Genomic DNA, 19470 nt, shown 5'->3' on the forward strand with positions numbered 1-19470 from the left:
TTAATTTTTCACGGTTGAAATCTCAAAATTATATCTAACAACTATTGAAGTTTTTGCTACGTGTAATTTCGGGTAGTATGTGCATGAGCAGTCAATAGGCTGTCCAGCTCGTTGTCCATTCGCCCGGCTGTTGGAAAATTGATGTTGTTGCGACTGGCGAGTGCACGTTGTTTTGCGTAGATTTCTTCACCGCCCATGAAGATTATTTGTAAATATGAATGTTCCTCGTTTGGCCCCAATAAACCCACCTTGTGGTAATCTTGTCCTCTAATTTTTAATGTTGAATTGAATTGTTAGCACTTCGCGCAGTATAGTGTTCCACAGTGCTTTTGTGTTCCTCCAAGCAGCCAAGGCCAAACCAACTTCCAAACAGAGCTGCTGTAATTTTTAAGGGCGTCCAAAAAGTAAGGTTTATTGTACATAAATGAATTGTATTATAACCAATAATATATCCAATTAACTAATTAAAAAAAGTGGAATTTTCACAATTTAAACCTAATCTTTGTAGTTTTATGCTCATTAGCTGCTTTTTGACGGATGGAAGATGGTGGATGGTGTGAATCGGAGTTTCACATCTGTCAAAAAATCCCTCCGTTCCCTCCGTATTTCATAAAAAATCCGATAAAATTGAGAGTTATTTAAAGTTAAAGTTATTTAGTCTTGTAGAAAATAATTCATCAATCGGATAAAACTATGAGTTGATAGCTGAGGTTCCTAGCTAGCTACTAATATTGGACCGAATATCAAAAGCGAGGAATATAATGGAAGTAGAATCCAAATATTTATTCTGTATATTTACGGCATATTTCTGACGATATTTTGGTATATTTCTGATCGTCAGACGGTATATTTTCTCGATAGCTCCGCGGTCACACTGCCTGCTGTCATTTAAAAACTTTGAAAGCCGCGCTTTGTGCAGTGTGTGATTAACGGAATGTCGGAAAATCAGGGACGTGGACATAGACGCCCACATGGGACATTGGATGAATCTCTTGGCCGACCAGGGTCTAGTACTGATGAAAAAAGAGATGAACCGGTATGTAGATTTTATTATCCCTAGATCGTTATGAAATTTAAGCTTGCACATTTTCGGAGCATATATTTCATGCATTGGTTCTTGCGGTATGGTGTGCGTGTGCCATATACTTTAGTACCAACAAATTTCAAACTTAAATACAATTCATAATGCATGTGCATAGATATACATATATACTCGTATATTGAGTTCCCGCTTTTCTAAATAGTTATCTGTTGAAAATTTCTGTGTCTTTAGACGCACTTGGCACATTTCGGTAATTGCAAGTGCGTAAGTATTTATGTACAGATTTCTTGTGTATGCACATGTACTTCAAGGTTAAAACATCCGCAAAATCATAAGCTTAGCTTTATACTCGTAAATCATATAAAATCATTTACTATAAAAATTGAAATTCCCTTAAATGCATACATGCGTATTTACCCGAACACATTGTAAGAGAAAATATTTACATTCAAAGTTTAGTTTTTGATATTTACCATTATCCAAAAAGACGCAATGCCCTTGAAAATAAATCCAACATAAATTTCTGCCGCGCAAGCAATTGCAGACGCTTCAAAATTGTAAGTTTGTGTATCATGTATGTGCAGTCTGCGAAGGCGTCATCCGACCGCCATTTTGACTTCGAAGTCGAAAGCCTTTTAAAAGAATAAAAAAAACAACGTCTTCGCATTCTACACATAATAGAATAAACAAACATGTATTTTAAACAAATATTGTTGAAATCAAGTAACTGCATATAAAACTACAAATTGAAATCCCTTAATTTGTTTTAATTATTCGTGTAGTCGAGTTAATGTATGTATATGTATGTACATATAGAATCTATACAGTGACTCACAGCTTAAATAAACCAGAACATTTTTTACACTTCAAAGTGCTATATGTGTTGTATTTACATATTTTGAATAATACCAACGTCGGGATTGGAAACTCCCTTCCTTATTATTAAACTTCAAAGTTGTTCAAACCGACTGTATGCTTTGAGCTGATAGTATGAATGTATGCATGTGTTTACACCGATTGTAATAAAGCAGTGGTGTCTTGTATCCCTTGAATTCATACATTGAAAACCAGACACTAAAACAATAAAGAAAAGAATAAAATTCAATGAAAGGAAAAAACATATTTCAATGTTTTTGGTTAAAAATAGCAGCAAGAATCGAAGTTTAAAAGAAACAGAAGAAAATAAGAACTTCGGTCAGCGGACTTAGGAACTTAGGAAAGCGGAGCGAAAGAGAAGAAGGAGGAAAGAAATCATAGGCTGAAAAGTTGTACAGTGAACGACATTAGAGTACATGTGTATGCATGTACGTTAGGGATCTGCATGCCTACATTCAAAACACAAGCACTATATTGCTGACAGCAAATCAGCTATTTTATAGTTAGTTCAGGCTATTTTTTTATACCCGATACTCAAAATGAGTATTGGTAAAATATTTGTGGTAAAAGTGGATGTGTGTAACGTCCAGAAGGAATCGTTTCCGACCTCATAAAGTATATATATTCTTGATCAGCATCAATAGTCGAGTCGATTGAGCCCTGTCTGCCTGTCCGTCTGGCCGTCCCTATCAGCGCCTAGTGCTCAAAGACTATAAGAGCTTGAGCAACGACATTTTATATCCGGACTTCTGTGATATGTCACTGTCCAAAGATACGAGATAACTGACAACGCAGAAGCGTAGAGGATGTTTATATGTTCTAGAGCGTACAATCTGAACCAGATCGTATAATTATTATAGCCAGAATCAAGAAAACAATTTCATTCCTTCTCGCTCTGTCTCTCTCTAACACACAGGTTTCATGGTCGGTTTTGCCAATTGCAAAATATGAGTTCAAGGATCTCAGAACCCATAAGAGCTAGAGCAACCAAATTAAGTATCCACACTCCTGTGATATCGGACCTTGACCGTTTTGTGTCAAAATTTCGCCACACCAACTTCCGCCCCCGCAAAGGACGAAAATCTGGTGCATCCACAAATCTCAGAGACTATTAAGGCTAGAGTAACCAAATTTGGTATCCGCACTTCTGTTATATCTCACTAAAAAAAGTATATCTAAAAATTTCGCCCCACCCCCTTCCGCCCCCAGGACGAAAATCTGTTGCATCCACAATATTGCAGATTCGAGAAAACTAAAAACGCACAATCATAGACAATAACCATATCTATCAGGTTGCTGAATCTGGATCAGATCGGATCATTTGTATATCCAAAAGGAGCAAATCAATTTGCAGTGGCTACGCAGCGCCCGACGTCACGCTCAGACTGATTTTCTGTCTCTCGCACGACCTCTTTGCCGTGTCGTTTAATATTAGCGGCGTCTGCCGGAGGAGAGCCATACTGACTAAGTATCGGGTATAAATGCAGAGTTGCGGTCTCCGCAGCAACTCACAACTCACATATTTCGTTTCATAAGTATATATTTGCCGGAAATCTGAATATTTAATATATATATATAATAATATAATATATTTAACGAAGTTTCTTTTTGTTAAGTCAAGTCAAAGTTGAAAAATAAACCTAAGAAATGAGATCCATATACTAAGACTCCATATATTATGTCTATTCGACATTTGAGATACCAAAATCGGCAAAAGAAATGGTTCATTTGCATTGCCAATTTTCGAACGTCTGTAACATACAACCAGTCGCAAAAAGCAAACGAGAGAGTAATGAAGCTGCAATCAAGAAAACTAAAGACTTAGTGCCTGTCGTCTACGCACACAAACTTACCGTTCAATAAATAATTAAACATTTTAAGACTATGTAATATTGCTGAGACACAAGATCTACGGCTCTTCGGCTTTGGTCAAATGATAAAATTACAGGTTCACGCTTGCAGTCTACTCACCGACCAACATCAATATAGGATTCAAGGTCTGTCTGTCTTTCTGTAGGGAAATCGTAAAATCGACTTTAGGCTACATTCTTGATCTTTTTATAAATAGAGTGTATCGCATTTTTTCTCATTTTTATATTGGAAATTTATTTTATGTAGCGTGCAAAGGTTTTCAAAGGACAATCTGAAGCTTCCACATCAGGTCAATCAAGTGGCGCTGTGGTCGCTCGTGAGCCATCTCATGAGTCATCGAGACGGGAAGGTGGTCCGGTGCAGGAACGGCAGCACTTGGATCGCTATGATATTGTGAGGACCCGTCCGGCTGATATCGTATCTAAGCAAGGCAAGGATGGAGAACCTATTAGTTTGCAATCAAACTTCTTTCGATTGCAAACCAAGCCAGAGTGGCGTATAGTTCACTACCATGTGGACTTCGAGCCTGAGCTGGAGAATATACGCGTGCGTATGGGCATATTGTCAAATCACGCTAATATTTTGGGAGCTGGCTATCTATTTGATGGAAAACAATTGTTCACAAACAAAAAATTGGAGAAGGATTCAATTGTTCTGTGTGGCCAATCAAAAATGGGAACTGACTACAAAATCTCAATAAAGTGTGTTGGAATTGTGTCGAACGCAGAACCGCGCTTTTTGCAAGTGCTAAATCTCATTTTGCGCCGCTCCATGAAGGGTCTGAAGCTTGAGTTAGTTGGGCGTAATCTTTTTGATCCCCACGCAAAGGTATAGAAGTTCGGTAAAAAATATGTTTGTTTATTTTTAACTAAAACATATAATATTTGTAGATACCGATCCGAGATCATCAAATGGAACTCTGGCCAGGATATGAAACTTCGATCAGACAACACGAAAAAGATATAATGCTATGTGCTGAAATTACACATAAAGTGATGCGCACCGAAACTGTCTATGAGATATTGAAACGTTGCTCTAATAACCCCTCACGACATCAAGACGAGTTTCGCGCGAATGTTCTAGATTTGGTTGTTCTTACAGATTATAATAACAAAACATACCGCATTAACGATGTTGATTTTGCACAATCGCCAAAGTCCACATTTAGTTGCAAAGGCAAGGATGTTAGTTTTATCGAGTACTATCTGACTGTAAGTAAAAAAAAACCATGATACAAAATCGAAAATAACAAACATCAATTGTTTTAGAAATATAACATACGCATTCGTGACCACAATCAGCCCTTGTTAATTTCAAAAAATAAGGACAAGGCTCAGAAAACTAATGCCAGTGAAGTGGTAGTTCTTATTCCAGAGCTATGCCGAGTAACGGGACTTACTGAGTCCATGCGCTCCAATTTTCAGTAAGCCTTAAATATCTAGTTATATTGTTAAGGATTTAAGACAGTCACCTTTTTGTTACAGATTGATGCGAGCAATGTCAGATTACACCCGTATGAATCCTGACCGCCGCATAGATCGTTTGCGTAGATTCAATAACCGTTTGCAAAATACCGCGGATAGTGTGAAAGTACTTAACGACTGGAACATGAAACTCGATGAAAATCTTATAAATGTACAAGGTCGCATAATTGCACCGCAGAAAATTGTCTTTAATCAATCAAAGTGAGTCGTCTATAAAAAAATGTACTTTTATATCTAAATGAATTGTATTCAGATGTTCTTCTGGCGAAAGTGCCGATTGGACAAGATGCTTTCGTGATCAACGACTACTAACAACTCCTAGTGAGGGTATCGACCGGTGGGCCGTAATTACACCTGAGCGTAATTCGTTTGACCTTAAAACGTTGCTCGACAGTTTGTTTCGTGCAGCTTCTGGTATGGGACTCAAAATTAGAAGTCCACATGTGTAAGCTGAAAACTGCAAAATGTATATTTTTCTTAAAATAACGCTCTTTACATTTAGAATAAAAATTCAGGATGATCGCACTGGCTCATATGTGCGAGCTATGGATAAATGTGCGGACATGGATCCAAAATTAATCTTGTGCCTTGTTCCCAATAACAATGTAGAAAGGTTTGATAATCAAAATAAGCCAACTTTGGAATGCAAAATGAAATACATTTCTTTTTTTCAGATATTCGTCCATTAAAAAGAGAGGATGTGTTGACAGAGCCGTTCCTACGCAAGTTGTGACTATAAAAACTTCGAAAAATCGAGGCCTATTGAGTATTGCAACAAAAATAGCAATTCAATTGAATTGTAAATTGGGGTATACACCATGGATGATTGAATTGCCACTTTCTGGTTTAATGACCATTGGCTTTGATATCGCAAAAAGCGCTCGTGACCGCCGTAAGGCTTATGGTGCTTTAGTTGCTTCCATGGATCTTCAGCAAAATTCAACTTACTTTAGCACTGTCTCAGAGTGCAGTGCCTTTGATGTACTGGCTAATAACCTTTGGCCAATGATGGCCAAAGCCTTAAGGCAATATCAGGGAGAGCATCAAAAGTTACCAGCACGTATACTATTCTATCGTGACGGTGTTAGCTCAGGATCTTTGAAGCAGTTGTTTGAATACGAAGTGAAAGATATTGTGGAAAAGCTTGATATTGAATATAAGCGTGCTAATAGTGGTCCACCGATGCTGGCATACATTGTGGTCACTAAATCTTCCAACACGCGTTTTTTTAGAAACGGAAGAAATCCCCCACCTGGAACTGTAGTAGATAACATTGTTACTCTGCCCGAAAGATACGACTTCTACTTGGTGTCACAGGCTGTTCGCCAAGGAACAGTGTCGCCAACGGGCTATAATGTGCTCTATAGCAACATACGCCTCAGCCCTGACCAAATCCAAAAGCTCACATATAAGATGTGTCATCTTTATTATAACTGGTCGGGAACTACACGTGTACCCGCTGTTTGCCAGTATGCTAAAAAACTAGCTACCCTCGTCGGTACACATTTGCACTCCATTCCACAGAATGCGCTTGAGAAAAAGTTCTATTATCTATAAGTTTATCTCCACTACAATTATCTATAAGTTTATCTCCACTACAATTTTGATCGTAGATATGCAGGAAGCATTCTTAATTTTCGTATTGCGAATGTCAGTTTTATTTATAACCAATGTGGAAAATTAATTCAAAGTATGCTAAACATCATTAAGTTACTTAAAGTTATAACCAAAGTGAAAAATTAATTCAAAGTATGCTAAACAACATTAAGTTACTTAAAAAGCCTCGAGAGAATATTTGTGTGCCATACCGCATCCATCTAAAATTAACCTACAATAAAAAATTTCAGCACTTACCACTTACGATTGTAGTTTTATGTTGTATGCTGCGTCGGGGTAATTTTGAATATTGAAAGGTAGCATTTAATGTTGTACTTGATGATATTTGTTCATGACATTTTTCACGCAATTGCGACATGCTCACTCACTGCTATTTTGTTGCTCTATTATTTCTCACGTTAATTGAATTATTCGTTCGTCGGCCAAAGGCGGCAAACCCAGAAGAGTCTCGAGTCTCGATCGACGTTGGACCATGTATTTGTTGTTAAAAAAGTACGTCGCTTTGGGACCCAGACGAGCTGAGTAACTGAACGCGAGTAGATAGGCAGCAGACCGCGGTTATAGACGAAAGATAGTTTAAAAGAGAATTTAAGTAAGAGAATTTAACGAAAAATTGAATTGGAATTTGTGAATGGAAAGGCTCGGGTTAACATCACTATGGCCGGATCCGACTCAAAGACAGAAAAACGGTACCGGACAGGTTACCGGGGAAGAAACTGTTTTTGTAGAGTAAATGTTGGGTAATAATTACTTTATTTTATATTTGTTTAAAGAATACATGTATGTTTTAGACGTTTGCATATATGACCACACATCCATAGGTGCTTATTTATACGTGATCAATTACAAATCTTTTAATTATACATATGTAGATAATACAATTTATATCTATGTGATCAAGTGCCGAAGCTTTTTATCTTTACATATTTTCGTATATACAGCATAGTAAGCTTTTAATGTGAATAATGTTATATTAATTGCATTAAAATTCTTTTTTTCGGATATTCAGATTTTCGGGTAGGGATAGGATTGAGTTTAGTGTTAATATCGATTATTTATAAATTATTATCCAAACACCAAGTTCTATAATACAAAAGACAATAATTATTTAGACACATCGTAATATTCAGGAGCGTATTTCGCACCCGATCGAGTTTTACATACTCGTAAATGCCTAATGTTTAGTGCTATATCGGTAAATTTAACGATAATATAATTACTTGTTTGTATATACAATCTATTAGCTTTCGATTATAAATATATGTATATAGTAATGTAGAAATAGGAATATTTGATATAAGAGTGGTTGAAAAGCTTTGGTGCTTCTAAGTAATCCAATTGCAGAATACGCTTGCTAAATACCAACGTATGGATTAATTCTCTTTGGAATTACTTCTTCTTCTTATTCTTTAATATTACGACCGGATTTAATGAATTTATCAGGGATCAAGCCGATGTTTCGTTGGGCTCCATCCAACCTTCGCTGTCGTCTTCACTATCCGAATCTTCAGACTCGGACAACTCAATCGCCACACGTCTTGCCAAGATCGATGCCACATCAAGTGGTGCTGTGTTGCGTTCGATCTCCTTCTGCTCGGACTTTTCCACCTTACGCAGAGTGATGCCTGCAATTAAGATTTAATTAAATTGTTATCTAGCTCGGGCGTAACTAATTTATTGATTACCAATTGGCACTTACCATCTCGAATAGCTTTCATTAAATCGTTGCGGGGATCGTGGAATGGAGGCAGTAACTTTTTGGCACTCACAATGTGCGACCCACCATTTAGCCCTTGCTGCATTTCGCCATTGGCAGGCGTTTTGGGTAGAACTTGGTGTGGACGCATTGTATGGAGACTGCCTAAGCCTTCATCTACAGGTGGTGGTGGTGGCGGCGGTGGTGGTGCCGTATTTGGTGAAGACAGTTTGGGTAGGTGCTACAGGATAAATCGAAAAAGTTGAGGCCGAGCAATCAAATTAAAAATAATAATCTAACAAACCTGATCGGGCACTGGTGGTGGCGGAGGTAAGTCGCTAAGAGAGTTCAGTTGGTTTCCTGTCATGCCAATGCTGTTAAATGTATTACTTAGTTGCGCCATAACAAGGTCATTTGCATTATGGGCGCTGTTGCTGGGAGCCATCTGCGGAGATCCAGCTCGCGATGCACTGTTTGTGCGCCCCAGTAGTTTAACAGACATATGGCTATTGTTGGCGCCGTTCATTGATGACAATGGTGAAACTGCATCTGGAACTGGCGGCGGCGGTGGCAACGCGTCACGACTTGTCGACATACTTCGACCTCGCGTCGGAGTATTTGCGTTTGAGGCAGTAGGTGTGCCGCCTCCACTGCCATTCGAAGGTGGTGCCGGTGGTGGCTGCGAAGGTCGGGGTTTATTGCGAGATGGCGTTCCCGGCCCGTATATTGGTTCTGGGGACATAACACCCTGTCCACTTTGACCGTATAACGCATGCGACTGATAAAGCCCGGAATCGTATAGTTGCTGATGCTGCATATGCATGTGAGGTGCGGCCGACAAGCCATTCCCGCCGTAAGTTGAGTATTGATTGGCAGCCGCTTGTGGGGTATGCTGATCGTAGCCGCTACCATCGACGTGCTCAGATGGGTAGCTGCGTCTTAGTTCAATGGAGTTTGGACGCGGTGGGCGCGTGTCATAAACACCCATATCTAGAAAAGCGCAACAGAAACGTTAGTGCCATTGAAATGTCACGAGTCCAACCCGTTAACTATTCTTACAGAAAATAAGAAAACAAGCCAAGTACGTAAATGCTTAGGTCGAAGGTAGAAATGTAATTACACAAAATGGAATCTAAATCAAAAAAGAAAAACCACGGAGAAATGTTTAATACCCTTGAAGCTCTACGACCATTAAATAAATCTATTTTCTAAACAGACATGCTAATCCGATTTTGACAAAATCTTATCCTGTGATGTGCACGAAAACATAAATTTGAGTTGGAAGTAATATTCCTATAGCAGCTCTTCTGGTACGATGCGTGCGCCAAATGAAGAATTAAGCTTTGAAACTGGGAGGTTCACAGAAACGGCGGACAGACTTTCTATAAAGAGGGCTTTAGAGTAGAGCTTCAAGAGTATTAAAACGATGTATGTACCATGTATGACATGACAAGCAATTTTGTATTTCCGTGCAAGTGACGCTACCTTTAGACATCGAAGTGAATCGTATCGAATTTATACACATATGCAATTTCACAGCTTATTCTGTAGTGATCTAATTGGGATTGCATCAGACTATAATATGTTTACCATATTATAATATGCTGTGTTTTATGTTTTGGTTTTTGTTGTTCTAATAATACTATGAAATTGTTTTCAGTCTTTAGCTTTAGCTCGAAAATTACTTTTCTCGGGTGTACACTTATCTGACATTTGGACAAATAAAAAGTGAATGTCTTCTGGGTTTGTAAACAATGATTCAACTGAACATAAGAATGTGTAGAAATGTGTACATATTTCCATTGCGATATCGATAGAGTGCAACTTCATACACACGTACATACATACATATATTTATATGTTATTGGAGGGACCTCTCTGGTCTGGGCAAACCAAATGAACAGATAAAAAGTTGCCCGTGGAAAAATTAGGATAGAAGTGTATGCGTATGAGAAACATTTAGAGTCTATGTTGAGCTTTCTTTAAGTTGATTTGATGTCTAACCTGTAATTGCAACGGCGGTTTGCTTTGTGAGATTACTGTTTTTCTCCAAATGTGAGAGCATATTATATGGCTTTACTGAATCTGTAAATGAGATGATCAGGTGTGTTTGTTTGTTCCATTCATATTTACAGTCAATTTTATACGTATCATTGCACAACAACAAAAAAAAGTTCATAAAACTTATGGCATGCAAAAGATTTAATACAACTTCTTAACCGACACTTTCATGAAATTGTTGAGTACTCGAAAGAACTTGAATGCGACAATGAGTCTGAGTGTGAGTCGGATCGAAGTCTGAATGATGGTTTGAAGTAATTCGTTTAAAACTACAACTGTTATTTTTTTTTATTTATTCTTGTTCTATTATTTTTGTATTCTGGCTGTAATATTTATTTGCTCGGTATTCTGCACTGGCATCACAGGAGCATCCTATTAAATTTGGCTCCTATTATATATTTCCGAAATTACATTCGTTTGGTTTCCAAATTGAATAATTTATTATTCTTTCAAAATTCGAGGTCTATGTAAAGCAGATGAGCAATGATAAGATGATGAACAGCTTGAATGAATTAATACGTTAATATGTAACTCATATATTCAAACAGAATAAAATTAGAAAACGCTGAAGAACGTCTGCGAGACAACTAATTTTTTTTTTTTTTATTTGGGTTTAGTTTCATTTCTCTGCAACACAAACATCATACGTATATTAGCGAGCGATTATCAGTTGCTTGAACGAATCGAAAACACACGAGCTAGCGTTTTATTAAAGTGATTATTAAACAAGTGAATGTATGGAGTATTTGTATCAAATGCTGAATGCCAGTATCGTATGTCCGCCCAAGTTATGCTCATGTTTATCGTATGCAGCCCCGGACCCGTTCGTACCTACGTCTTGGACATTATCCCTATCGATATCGGGCAAATGCGACACTACCTGGTGCCGCACATCGATGTCGGCGCCTTGCGCTGTGGTTATTATTTTGACTAGCTGAGCTACGTAGGTAGACAGGACATATTTGAAAATTAAGTAAATTGTATTTATCGTATCGTTGTGCAGATAAGTACAAATATTCAGTGCGTATAAAGAGAATTGTCAAATTTCCTATTGCATCCGAATTCGGATCGCCTTTTAAAGAGTTTTTTTCGCACTGAGTACTTGGCTTTTGATTAAATCATAGGTACATACGTATTTATGTATGTACACATATGTATGGTCGCGAAAGTTCATACTTACTTCCATATCCGGCTTCCTCGTTGACCATTGAATTTGGAGTGCGATAAATAACGTTGTTGGGCATCAACGTCTCGCCGTGGCCCAGGACGAGCTGTCGCTGCTTCTCCCGAGTATTATGCGGTGCTCTAATTTTTGTCTTTTGTTTTTTATTGCCACGACCGGCGGCCCCGCCGCTGCCACCGTCTGGTCGTGGCCGGTTAAGTTTCTTCCCTTTATCGTGCATGACGCGCTCCGTGTCCTTCAGCATTTCCTGTCGCCATAGCTCAAAGAAATAGTTCGGATCAGTGTAGAATTTGAGGCCATCCTTTCCATCGTCTCGATAGACGTTCAGCTTGTCCAGCGGTGGTGGCTTGTCGCACTGGGCGTATGTCTCCAGCATTGGGGCAGGCATTGTAGCTCGTGAGAAGATTTGCTGATCAAATATCTTTGCCGACTTGAAGGCCTTCTTCCTTGTAATATCGGTGAGTGGCACCTCTTCCACGGTGCTGTCCAGCTGGGTAACCTTAATTGCCAGCCGATCGATGCGTGCCTGGAGAGAATTCGCACGATCGCCAATACTTCCCACATCTCGGGCCAGTTCGCCAAAAACATCTTCGGCGTGCTTCGACAGCGATGACAGCTGCCGTATGATATTCGTGAGTGTGGTGTTTGTTACCGTCTCCAGCTCTACCGACTGCAGCTCATCTTGTTGGTACACGGATCGTGCCACATGAACGGGCTCAATAGATCGCTTTGGCAGAGGCATCCTCGGTAAGTAATGAAAATCTCCAACTAATCACAACCGGGTTTTAACGCGTCCACATTGACTTGAATAGAAGAAGTTAGTTAAATTTTGGTTTAACACTTAATCAAATCAGTTGATGACCAGCAGCACCACCTTAACTTCCTCAACGCATTTTTGTTTAATTTTGTGAAAGATCTAACCAAGAATAAAAATAATGTTACATTTCAACAAATAATGTTTCACTCCAGGACCTTCCTTGTTCAAAGCTATTCAGTCTATTCCAGTCTTATCAGCCACTTTGTTGAAACATTATATCATAAAAGTAAAACCATTGACCCTAGGGGTTCTTTCCGGCGTATGCTTCTTTAGAACTGTATTAATAGTGAATGATAGAGTTATACACTTTGAATTTGTATGCACTGTTGAAACGAAGTTTACAGCCTCGTTCTCGGGACTGTAATTTAAAACATTTATTGGACCGATGGACCACACCCCACAGATATGTATGGGTATTCTCCATGTTGTGATAAGAGGCTCAGCCCAAATCATCCCTACCGTAGCGCAGACTGAGCAAAGTTTAGTCAATACCCCCAATTTAATGGGATCTGATTCGCCCCACTATTTGCACTGTGTGCACTCACCAACGCAAATTAAATAATCAATGCTATAAGTCTTGGTTAGCTGTTCATACATATTTACATGTATATATGTATGTACATGCGGGTACATATTTACATATGCGAATATGTAGGAATCTCTTCACCTTTTCGTTATTCTGTATGCACAGTTTTACTAAATCGACACAATATTCATACGTGGTTATGATCATTTATGAAGGCACTTTCTTTTTGCACTGTTTCGGTCACCACTTCATTTGATTTAATCACACCTTTTTTCTAGTACACTCACCGCCCGTCACTCTTTTCTTTCAGCGCTACTCCCAAAAAAAAACATCAAACAGCCACTTTTGATTCGGATGAAATTAATATTTAAATTTAATTTTCAAGAACTGCTTAATAAATACAAATTAAATTCATAAATATTTGCTCTTTTTGTGGAATTTATTTTTCCACACCTTTATAGTAGTGGTGTGCACTTGATTGTAAGCAATCGATAGACTATCGATGCTTGTAGTGTAATCTACAAGCAAGAGCAGCCCTGATAAATATAATTAGCAAAGTGTGTCATAAAAATAGTATTGAAATGTACAATTCTGCTTGAATTTAATACAAAAAAAAAAAAAAAATGGTTTGTTGTCCAGCCTGCCATACAATGGAAGCTGTTAATAATAAGCACAACATTCAAATAATGTAATAATATAATGTAGTCTTAAATATTAGTGTGGCACTACACTTAACTAGCTACTAACTTAACTCCTGTCTGAAAGCAGAGAAGAGTTCTCACGAATGAATAATGCAGTGACTTTGGGTGTTTAGTCGATCGGATAAATTATAAATAAATAAATAATCTTTGTAGACTTGGCTAGTATAGATTAAAAGTCATCGCTTTCGCATAAATAGTGCGCCACAGCACTTGGAATGTGCACTGTCTTTCAGATTAGTTAAGTGAGTAAAGTTAGTTAAGTGTAGTATCATCGACTATTCTTTTAATGTATCGTATGTACCATGTATATTTTTTACAATCTCACATTTATTGGAAACTCGCTTGATATTAAACAAATTTTTGGATGTGTATCATAATTACTACTTGATATTTCGCGTTTCTATCGACTATCGATATGTCTTGAATTATTCAGCAGCCCTTAGTGCATAACATCTCTGTTTCATCGCGCATTGACTTGGTAAGGTTTTCGCAATTTCTTTTAAATCTTTTAGTTTTTAATCTTAAGTACTTTTAGATTACACGAAAATATGGCGAGTTTGGCAACAAAGGGATCGGGACTTGTAAACAGTAAGTTTTATCATTTAAAAGTCTAAATTTTGGAAAAAAGCATACTTTCACACAATACCGAATTATGTAATGCAATTTTTTTCAGGGCTTCTTGTTCAGGCAAGGCCTCAGCTCGATGTTTTCTTGAAATACGCCAAGGTGGAACTAACTCCACCAACGCCAGCTGATATTCCAGCAATTCGTCAGAGCATTGGCAACATTGTCAAGGGTGCTAAAACCGGCTCATACAAGAACCTTACCGTTCGTGAAGCTTGGTTAAACACGCTTATCACCGCCGAGGTCATCTTTTGGTTTTACATTGGCGAATGCATCGGAAAGCGCCACATTGTTGGATATAATGTTTAAATGTCCCATTTCCAGTTTTGTAGCCAACAAAATGAAAAGTGCTTGTTTGAGATATAGGTATCCGCTAATATCTGGACACTAAATAAAGTTAAATAATACGACAGTAAACTAAAATAAGAAATATTTATACTGTCTTTGGTTGAGCTATCGCCAGAATCAAAAGGTTTTGACCATTGTTTTCCCTTTCAACTATATGGTGGAATGATCTTGATATTGGCCTCTCCGTTTAAAATTCCGCGTCCAGCATAAAGAAGTGTATAAGTACATATGTATATAAAACTATAAAGAAAGGCGGTAGCAGAATATGTGCTATTACAATAATCGATACTATCGATATTTTTTACAGTTTCGTTTCTCTAGACTAACTCGGCATTTAATAATGACAGCATACAACCTGCGTCTGCAGTCACAAAATCTCGTGCATATGCTGCAGAATCGTGAATCGTGTTACACCAGAGTCGGCAGCAAGTTCAATCAAAGCCCATACCTTACTTATGAGCGAGGGTTCTACAAATGTATCACTCCCTGTCTTACAATAGATTATGTGGCAGTGCCACTTGTTTATCTACGCAAGTTTACCCCTGACGGAAGCAAGCTCTTGGCATTTTCTCACGATCAGAGAAGCTTACATATTTACAAATATAAAGGCTTCGGCGCATCGGGCGTGGGAGAACTAATTTCCGAAGTCGGAGAAACCGAGTGCTACATTGCCGGAAACAGAGGCCCCGGCACACTAAAAAACACGATATTTGATCGACTATTCGCAACAAATGATGTTAGAATTCTGCGCTTGTGCCAGGGCGATTATGGGCGCTTCTATTTGCACCGTGAATTTAGTGTTTTCTTGGAAAACGGACGTTATGTTCTTCTCGCAGCAATGTGCATCCTGCATGGAGCGTTGGCAACAGCGGATTATATAAGCTATCCGGATCTGTTTGACAAACTAGACGCATTCTCATACATATTTTTTGTTGTGGATTTGGTATTGGGCGTAGTCACTGACAGACTCTTCCTGCCGCAAGATTCAATCGTTATTGGACATAATCACGGCATTTCGGTCCATGACTCCTTGGTAGCGATCATGTCGAGGTTATATCAGTGCATATATATATATGAGGTGGTCGCTGGCCGCCTTGTCAAACGAGAGACAATTGGTCCTCGGCCGAGGGGCTTTATCGATGAAGTTTCTTCAGATATAGGTGTTTTGGACGCCAATACAATTTTGCCAATTACACACATAAAACAACGCGTACTGAGTTTTTTATATCGACAAATTGATGCAAACAGCTCCAGATCAAGTCAAAGATATCAGGATTTCTACAAGAACTTCGACTTTGTAAGTATATATTTTATAAGAAGCATATGGTTGACCACCTGTGACACGTTTTGCCTATTTATAGTTGGAGCATATGATAATGGAAAAGATGCAATTGGTTAACAGTGACCTGATCTTGTTGCGTTTTGAAGAACGACCAAAAGACAATGATATTACGCCGCTGTTAACGTTGGGCGAGATCCCCACTCCTCGCCGTTTTTATGTTTTCTACACCATACTTGGCGAGCAAGTTATGGGAGTCTATCAAGACGATTCTGTGGAGCTGCTTCAAATTATACTGCAATTCTATGACCAAATGCGTAACGTGCGTTCACTGCATACTGGAGATGCACCATCGTTGCCGCCGCAATTTTTCCTGAAGCAGAACTTTGTAGATGCCAACAAAACGATTAATTTTATGCGACAAGCAGCGTTGAGGTTTAATCCAAGCGTTCCCGTTAGTACTCAGAGCTATTCACCATCGCCATATCTAAAATACAATGAATTTAGCTACGATGATCGGCTCATTTCTCCGCTGGAGCGTCCAAAGCCGTGCTCTGCCGAACCTATTGTTTTTCGGGATCGAACCACAAAGCTAGTTAAGTTTCGATTGAGCGCAAAGGCGCGAAGGCAAAACAATCCGCTGGCTCCACGCGAACTATGTGCCTTTATATGCCATCCTTTCGAACCTCTTATACTTAGCATACAGAAGTATTCGCATATTTACGCATACAACATACACCTTTACAATCACAATACTGTTGTTGTACCAGAGAGTGCCTGATGAAACGAAATGTAAATGTGATTTTTCCTGCCCGTGCAAGAATATAAATAAAATATATAATGTGATTTTTAGATTTTGATACATTATTGTATACGTCCCCTAAATCAAAATTAGGAAACCTAAAAAAAATATTAACTGAAGAAAATTTTGAAAAATATGAGAAAAATGTACATTATTTTTTCTATGACTGTTTGTACTTATGTGTACATATTAAGATTCAAATAAGTACGCTCCTGAATTAGTGTTTTAAACATCAGGCAGAGAAGGTCCCTGAATAGTAAACATGTCATGTGCATAACTCAGCTGATTGATACTCGACTCGAGAATCGCTTGGGGATCATCTGATAATAGTATCAGTGTGTGCAAAAGTCTGCAAAGCAGGCAAGTTCGTCATATAAACAGTGTTGTTGTAGTTTACTCTTCCTGTTTATTTTTGTTTTATTATAAAAGCATTCCTAAGATGTATGGTGTCCGTCTTCGTTGTATTCTTTGTTGACTTTAAGCGAGTGGTTGATTACACTTGAGGCGGGCTGCGTTTGTGGGGCCTGTCCCGGCGGGACAGCTGGTTGCTGATTTGGAGGTCCATTATAGTTCCAGCTTGGATTTGGATCCGCTGACGGAGCCAAAGTCCCTTGATGAGGTGTATAAGGTGGCATGAACTGGTTGTAAGGATACGGACTATATGGCGGCTGATAGGGCGGCATAAACTGATTGTAGGGATATGGGTTGTAATTGTTTTGTGGGTATGGATTGGGATACGGATTGTACTCGTATGGACTCGGGTACGCGGGATAGTTGTATTTGTTCTTGTTCTTCTTTTTTCCGTATTTATATTTATGCTCTCCACTGCTACTGCTGCTGCTGCTGCTGTCGCTGTCGCTGTCCGCGCGGACACTGCCTTCATATAGCCAGTCAAGGCTCAGTACCACAAGGATACAGATCAACGCTATTTTATTTTTCATTGTCTTAGCAGCGGAACGTTTGTATATTATGAGCTCCCAGTTCTAACTAAATGTGTGGCGTCAATCTACATTGTTCGGGCGAGAAAAATTATAGAATTACGTGTGTACGATAAGGAGACACAAGCAAGCCCCGAACATAGGATACCCGCTACGTAAATTGTTGGGTCTGCTGCAAGTATTTTGATTTTATAGATTTGAATTTGAAGTTCAAACTTGCATTCCGATGAATTGAATGGAGATTCCAGAAGTGTTCAAGTGTTCACTTCAAGATATCTTGAGGTCTGGTGGAATAGAACCATAAGATAATTGTGCTCTTATGTCGGAGGAGTTTTCAAATATATTCAAACTAATGTACTCTTCAATTAATGGGTATGTACAGGTCGAGGTCTCTAAGTGTCAGCATTTCTGCACGCGTGTCATCTTCTTATCATCTTAAAATTAACGGAAATTAAATAAAAATAAACCTTAGAACCATAGAAAGGAGATCGGTACAATAGACCAGGCTGGATTTCCCCTAAAAAAGATGTCGTCTTAAGCGTATACTGAAATAAACTTCTGAGATGGTCAGATGGTTTTGGTCAAGTCGGGCCGGATGTTACCAAACGGAATCTTTTCTTATCAAGCATTTGGATCTACGAAACATATATATGTACATTATTTTTGAATGAATTATGGCAATAAGAAATTCAGACAAAATGATTTGTCTGCCAAAGTCAATGTTCCGGATGTGGCTGATACCGTATACTTATGTATGTATGGAATCAGCTTTCTGGAAAAACCCAGTTTGTTTCCTAAAATGATGACATTTGGCTGAAGTTTGAAGCCGAATACGGAAAATATAATGGTGGGAATCCCATAGCTTAATTCTACTAATTTTTTGTGGCTGAAGCTTTTATATCAATCCGTGTATTCTTTTCAGTCTGCCCTCGGAAACTTATTTGTTCGTACATTTACGTACATTTGTACATATAGCATGTATTTATTCATCTCATCAGAGCAGACGTCTGAATTTGCCAAGATTGCGCAGTGACCATACCGTGTACTCATTTCTAACAATGAGTATATACGGACATCGACAAGCTTCTGAACTGAACTTAGAAAAATCAGTATAGCGTTCCAAAGTAAGCCTATTTATACCCGATACTCAAACAGTATAGATTTGCGGTGAAAGTGGATGTGTGTAACAATCAGAAGGAAGCGTTTCAGACCCCATAAAGTATTTATATTCTTGATCAGTCGATATAGCTATGTCTTTCAGTCCATCTGTCTTTTTTGACGCCTAGTTCTCAGAGACTATGAGAGCTACAGCAACCAAATAATGTACATATGCAGACTCCTGCGATATCACACTGAATCAAGTTTTTTCTATAATTTTGCCAAGCCCACTTCCCTTTCACGAATCCACAATTTTGAATATACCAGAAAACTGAAAACGCCGAATCATAATCGAAATTAATCTCCATCGTTAATCCCTCCATAACATATGAAATATTTTAAATATTGTATACAAAATGTGACCTTTGAAATTAAGCTAGCATGACAGCACTGCGTGAATTTTACAAGGTGTGTTAGGACAAGGAGGTGCGAGCGTCCATGATCGC

At 38.5% G+C, this 19470-nt stretch overlaps 5 protein-coding genes across 6 annotated transcripts; 3 read left to right on the plus strand and 2 right to left on the minus strand.

The window, feature by feature from the left end:
- Positions 1 to 908: 908 nt before the first annotated feature.
- On the plus strand, positions 909 to 7134 carry LOC6589604 (protein piwi). Its single transcript, XM_002014275.2, has 8 exons — positions 909 to 1036; positions 4037 to 4618; positions 4681 to 5001; positions 5059 to 5213; positions 5275 to 5475; positions 5528 to 5719; positions 5777 to 5887; positions 5949 to 7134. The coding sequence occupies exons 1-8, from the start codon at positions 935 to 937 to the stop codon at positions 6829 to 6831; spliced, it is 2547 nt and encodes an 848-aa protein (XP_002014311.2). The 5' UTR covers positions 909 to 934; the 3' UTR covers positions 6832 to 7134.
- Positions 7135 to 7872: 738 nt separating this feature from the next.
- Positions 7873 to 13541, minus strand: LOC6589603 (wiskott-Aldrich syndrome protein family member 3). Of its 2 annotated transcripts, XM_026988739.1 has the most exons (6): positions 13462 to 13541; positions 11829 to 12634; positions 11480 to 11587; positions 8892 to 9577; positions 8591 to 8828; positions 7873 to 8516 (listed from the first exon to the last, which is right to left on the minus strand). In XM_026988739.1, exons 2-6 carry the CDS (start codon positions 12571 to 12573, stop codon positions 8338 to 8340), a joined length of 1956 nt encoding a protein of 651 aa, XP_026844540.1. In that variant the 5' UTR covers positions 12574 to 12634; positions 13462 to 13541; the 3' UTR covers positions 7873 to 8337. The 2 variants fall into 2 exon arrangements, with proteins under 2 accessions (XP_026844540.1, XP_002014310.1); XM_002014274.2 differs by lacking the exon at positions 11480 to 11587 and having other exon boundaries at positions 13462 to 13540.
- An 869-nt stretch (positions 13542 to 14410) lies between these two features.
- Positions 14411 to 14916, plus strand: LOC6589602 (ATP synthase subunit g, mitochondrial). Its single transcript, XM_002014273.2, has 2 exons — positions 14411 to 14463; positions 14549 to 14916. Exons 1-2 carry the CDS (start codon positions 14424 to 14426, stop codon positions 14806 to 14808), a joined length of 300 nt encoding a protein of 99 aa, XP_002014309.1. The 5' UTR covers positions 14411 to 14423; the 3' UTR covers positions 14809 to 14916.
- Positions 14917 to 15182: 266 nt separating this feature from the next.
- LOC6589056 (DET1 homolog) lies at positions 15183 to 16978 on the plus strand. The gene is made up of 2 exons (XM_002014272.2): positions 15183 to 16144; positions 16209 to 16978. Exons 1-2 carry the CDS (start codon positions 15188 to 15190, stop codon positions 16905 to 16907), a joined length of 1656 nt encoding a protein of 551 aa, XP_002014308.1. The 5' UTR covers positions 15183 to 15187; the 3' UTR covers positions 16908 to 16978.
- A 322-nt stretch (positions 16979 to 17300) lies between these two features.
- LOC6589055 (vegetative cell wall protein gp1) lies at positions 17301 to 17889 on the minus strand. Its single transcript, XM_002014271.2, has one exon. It carries the CDS (start codon positions 17867 to 17869, stop codon positions 17363 to 17365), a length of 507 nt encoding a protein of 168 aa, XP_002014307.1. The 5' UTR covers positions 17870 to 17889; the 3' UTR covers positions 17301 to 17362.
- Positions 17890 to 19470: the final 1581 nt, after the last annotated feature.

This window comes from Drosophila persimilis, unplaced genomic scaffold (assembly GCF_003286085.1).
Source record: "Drosophila persimilis strain 14011-0111.01,24,50 unplaced genomic scaffold, DperRS2 tig00000191-arrow-pilon, whole genome shotgun sequence".
Taxonomy (NCBI): domain Eukaryota; kingdom Metazoa; phylum Arthropoda; class Insecta; order Diptera; family Drosophilidae; genus Drosophila; species Drosophila persimilis.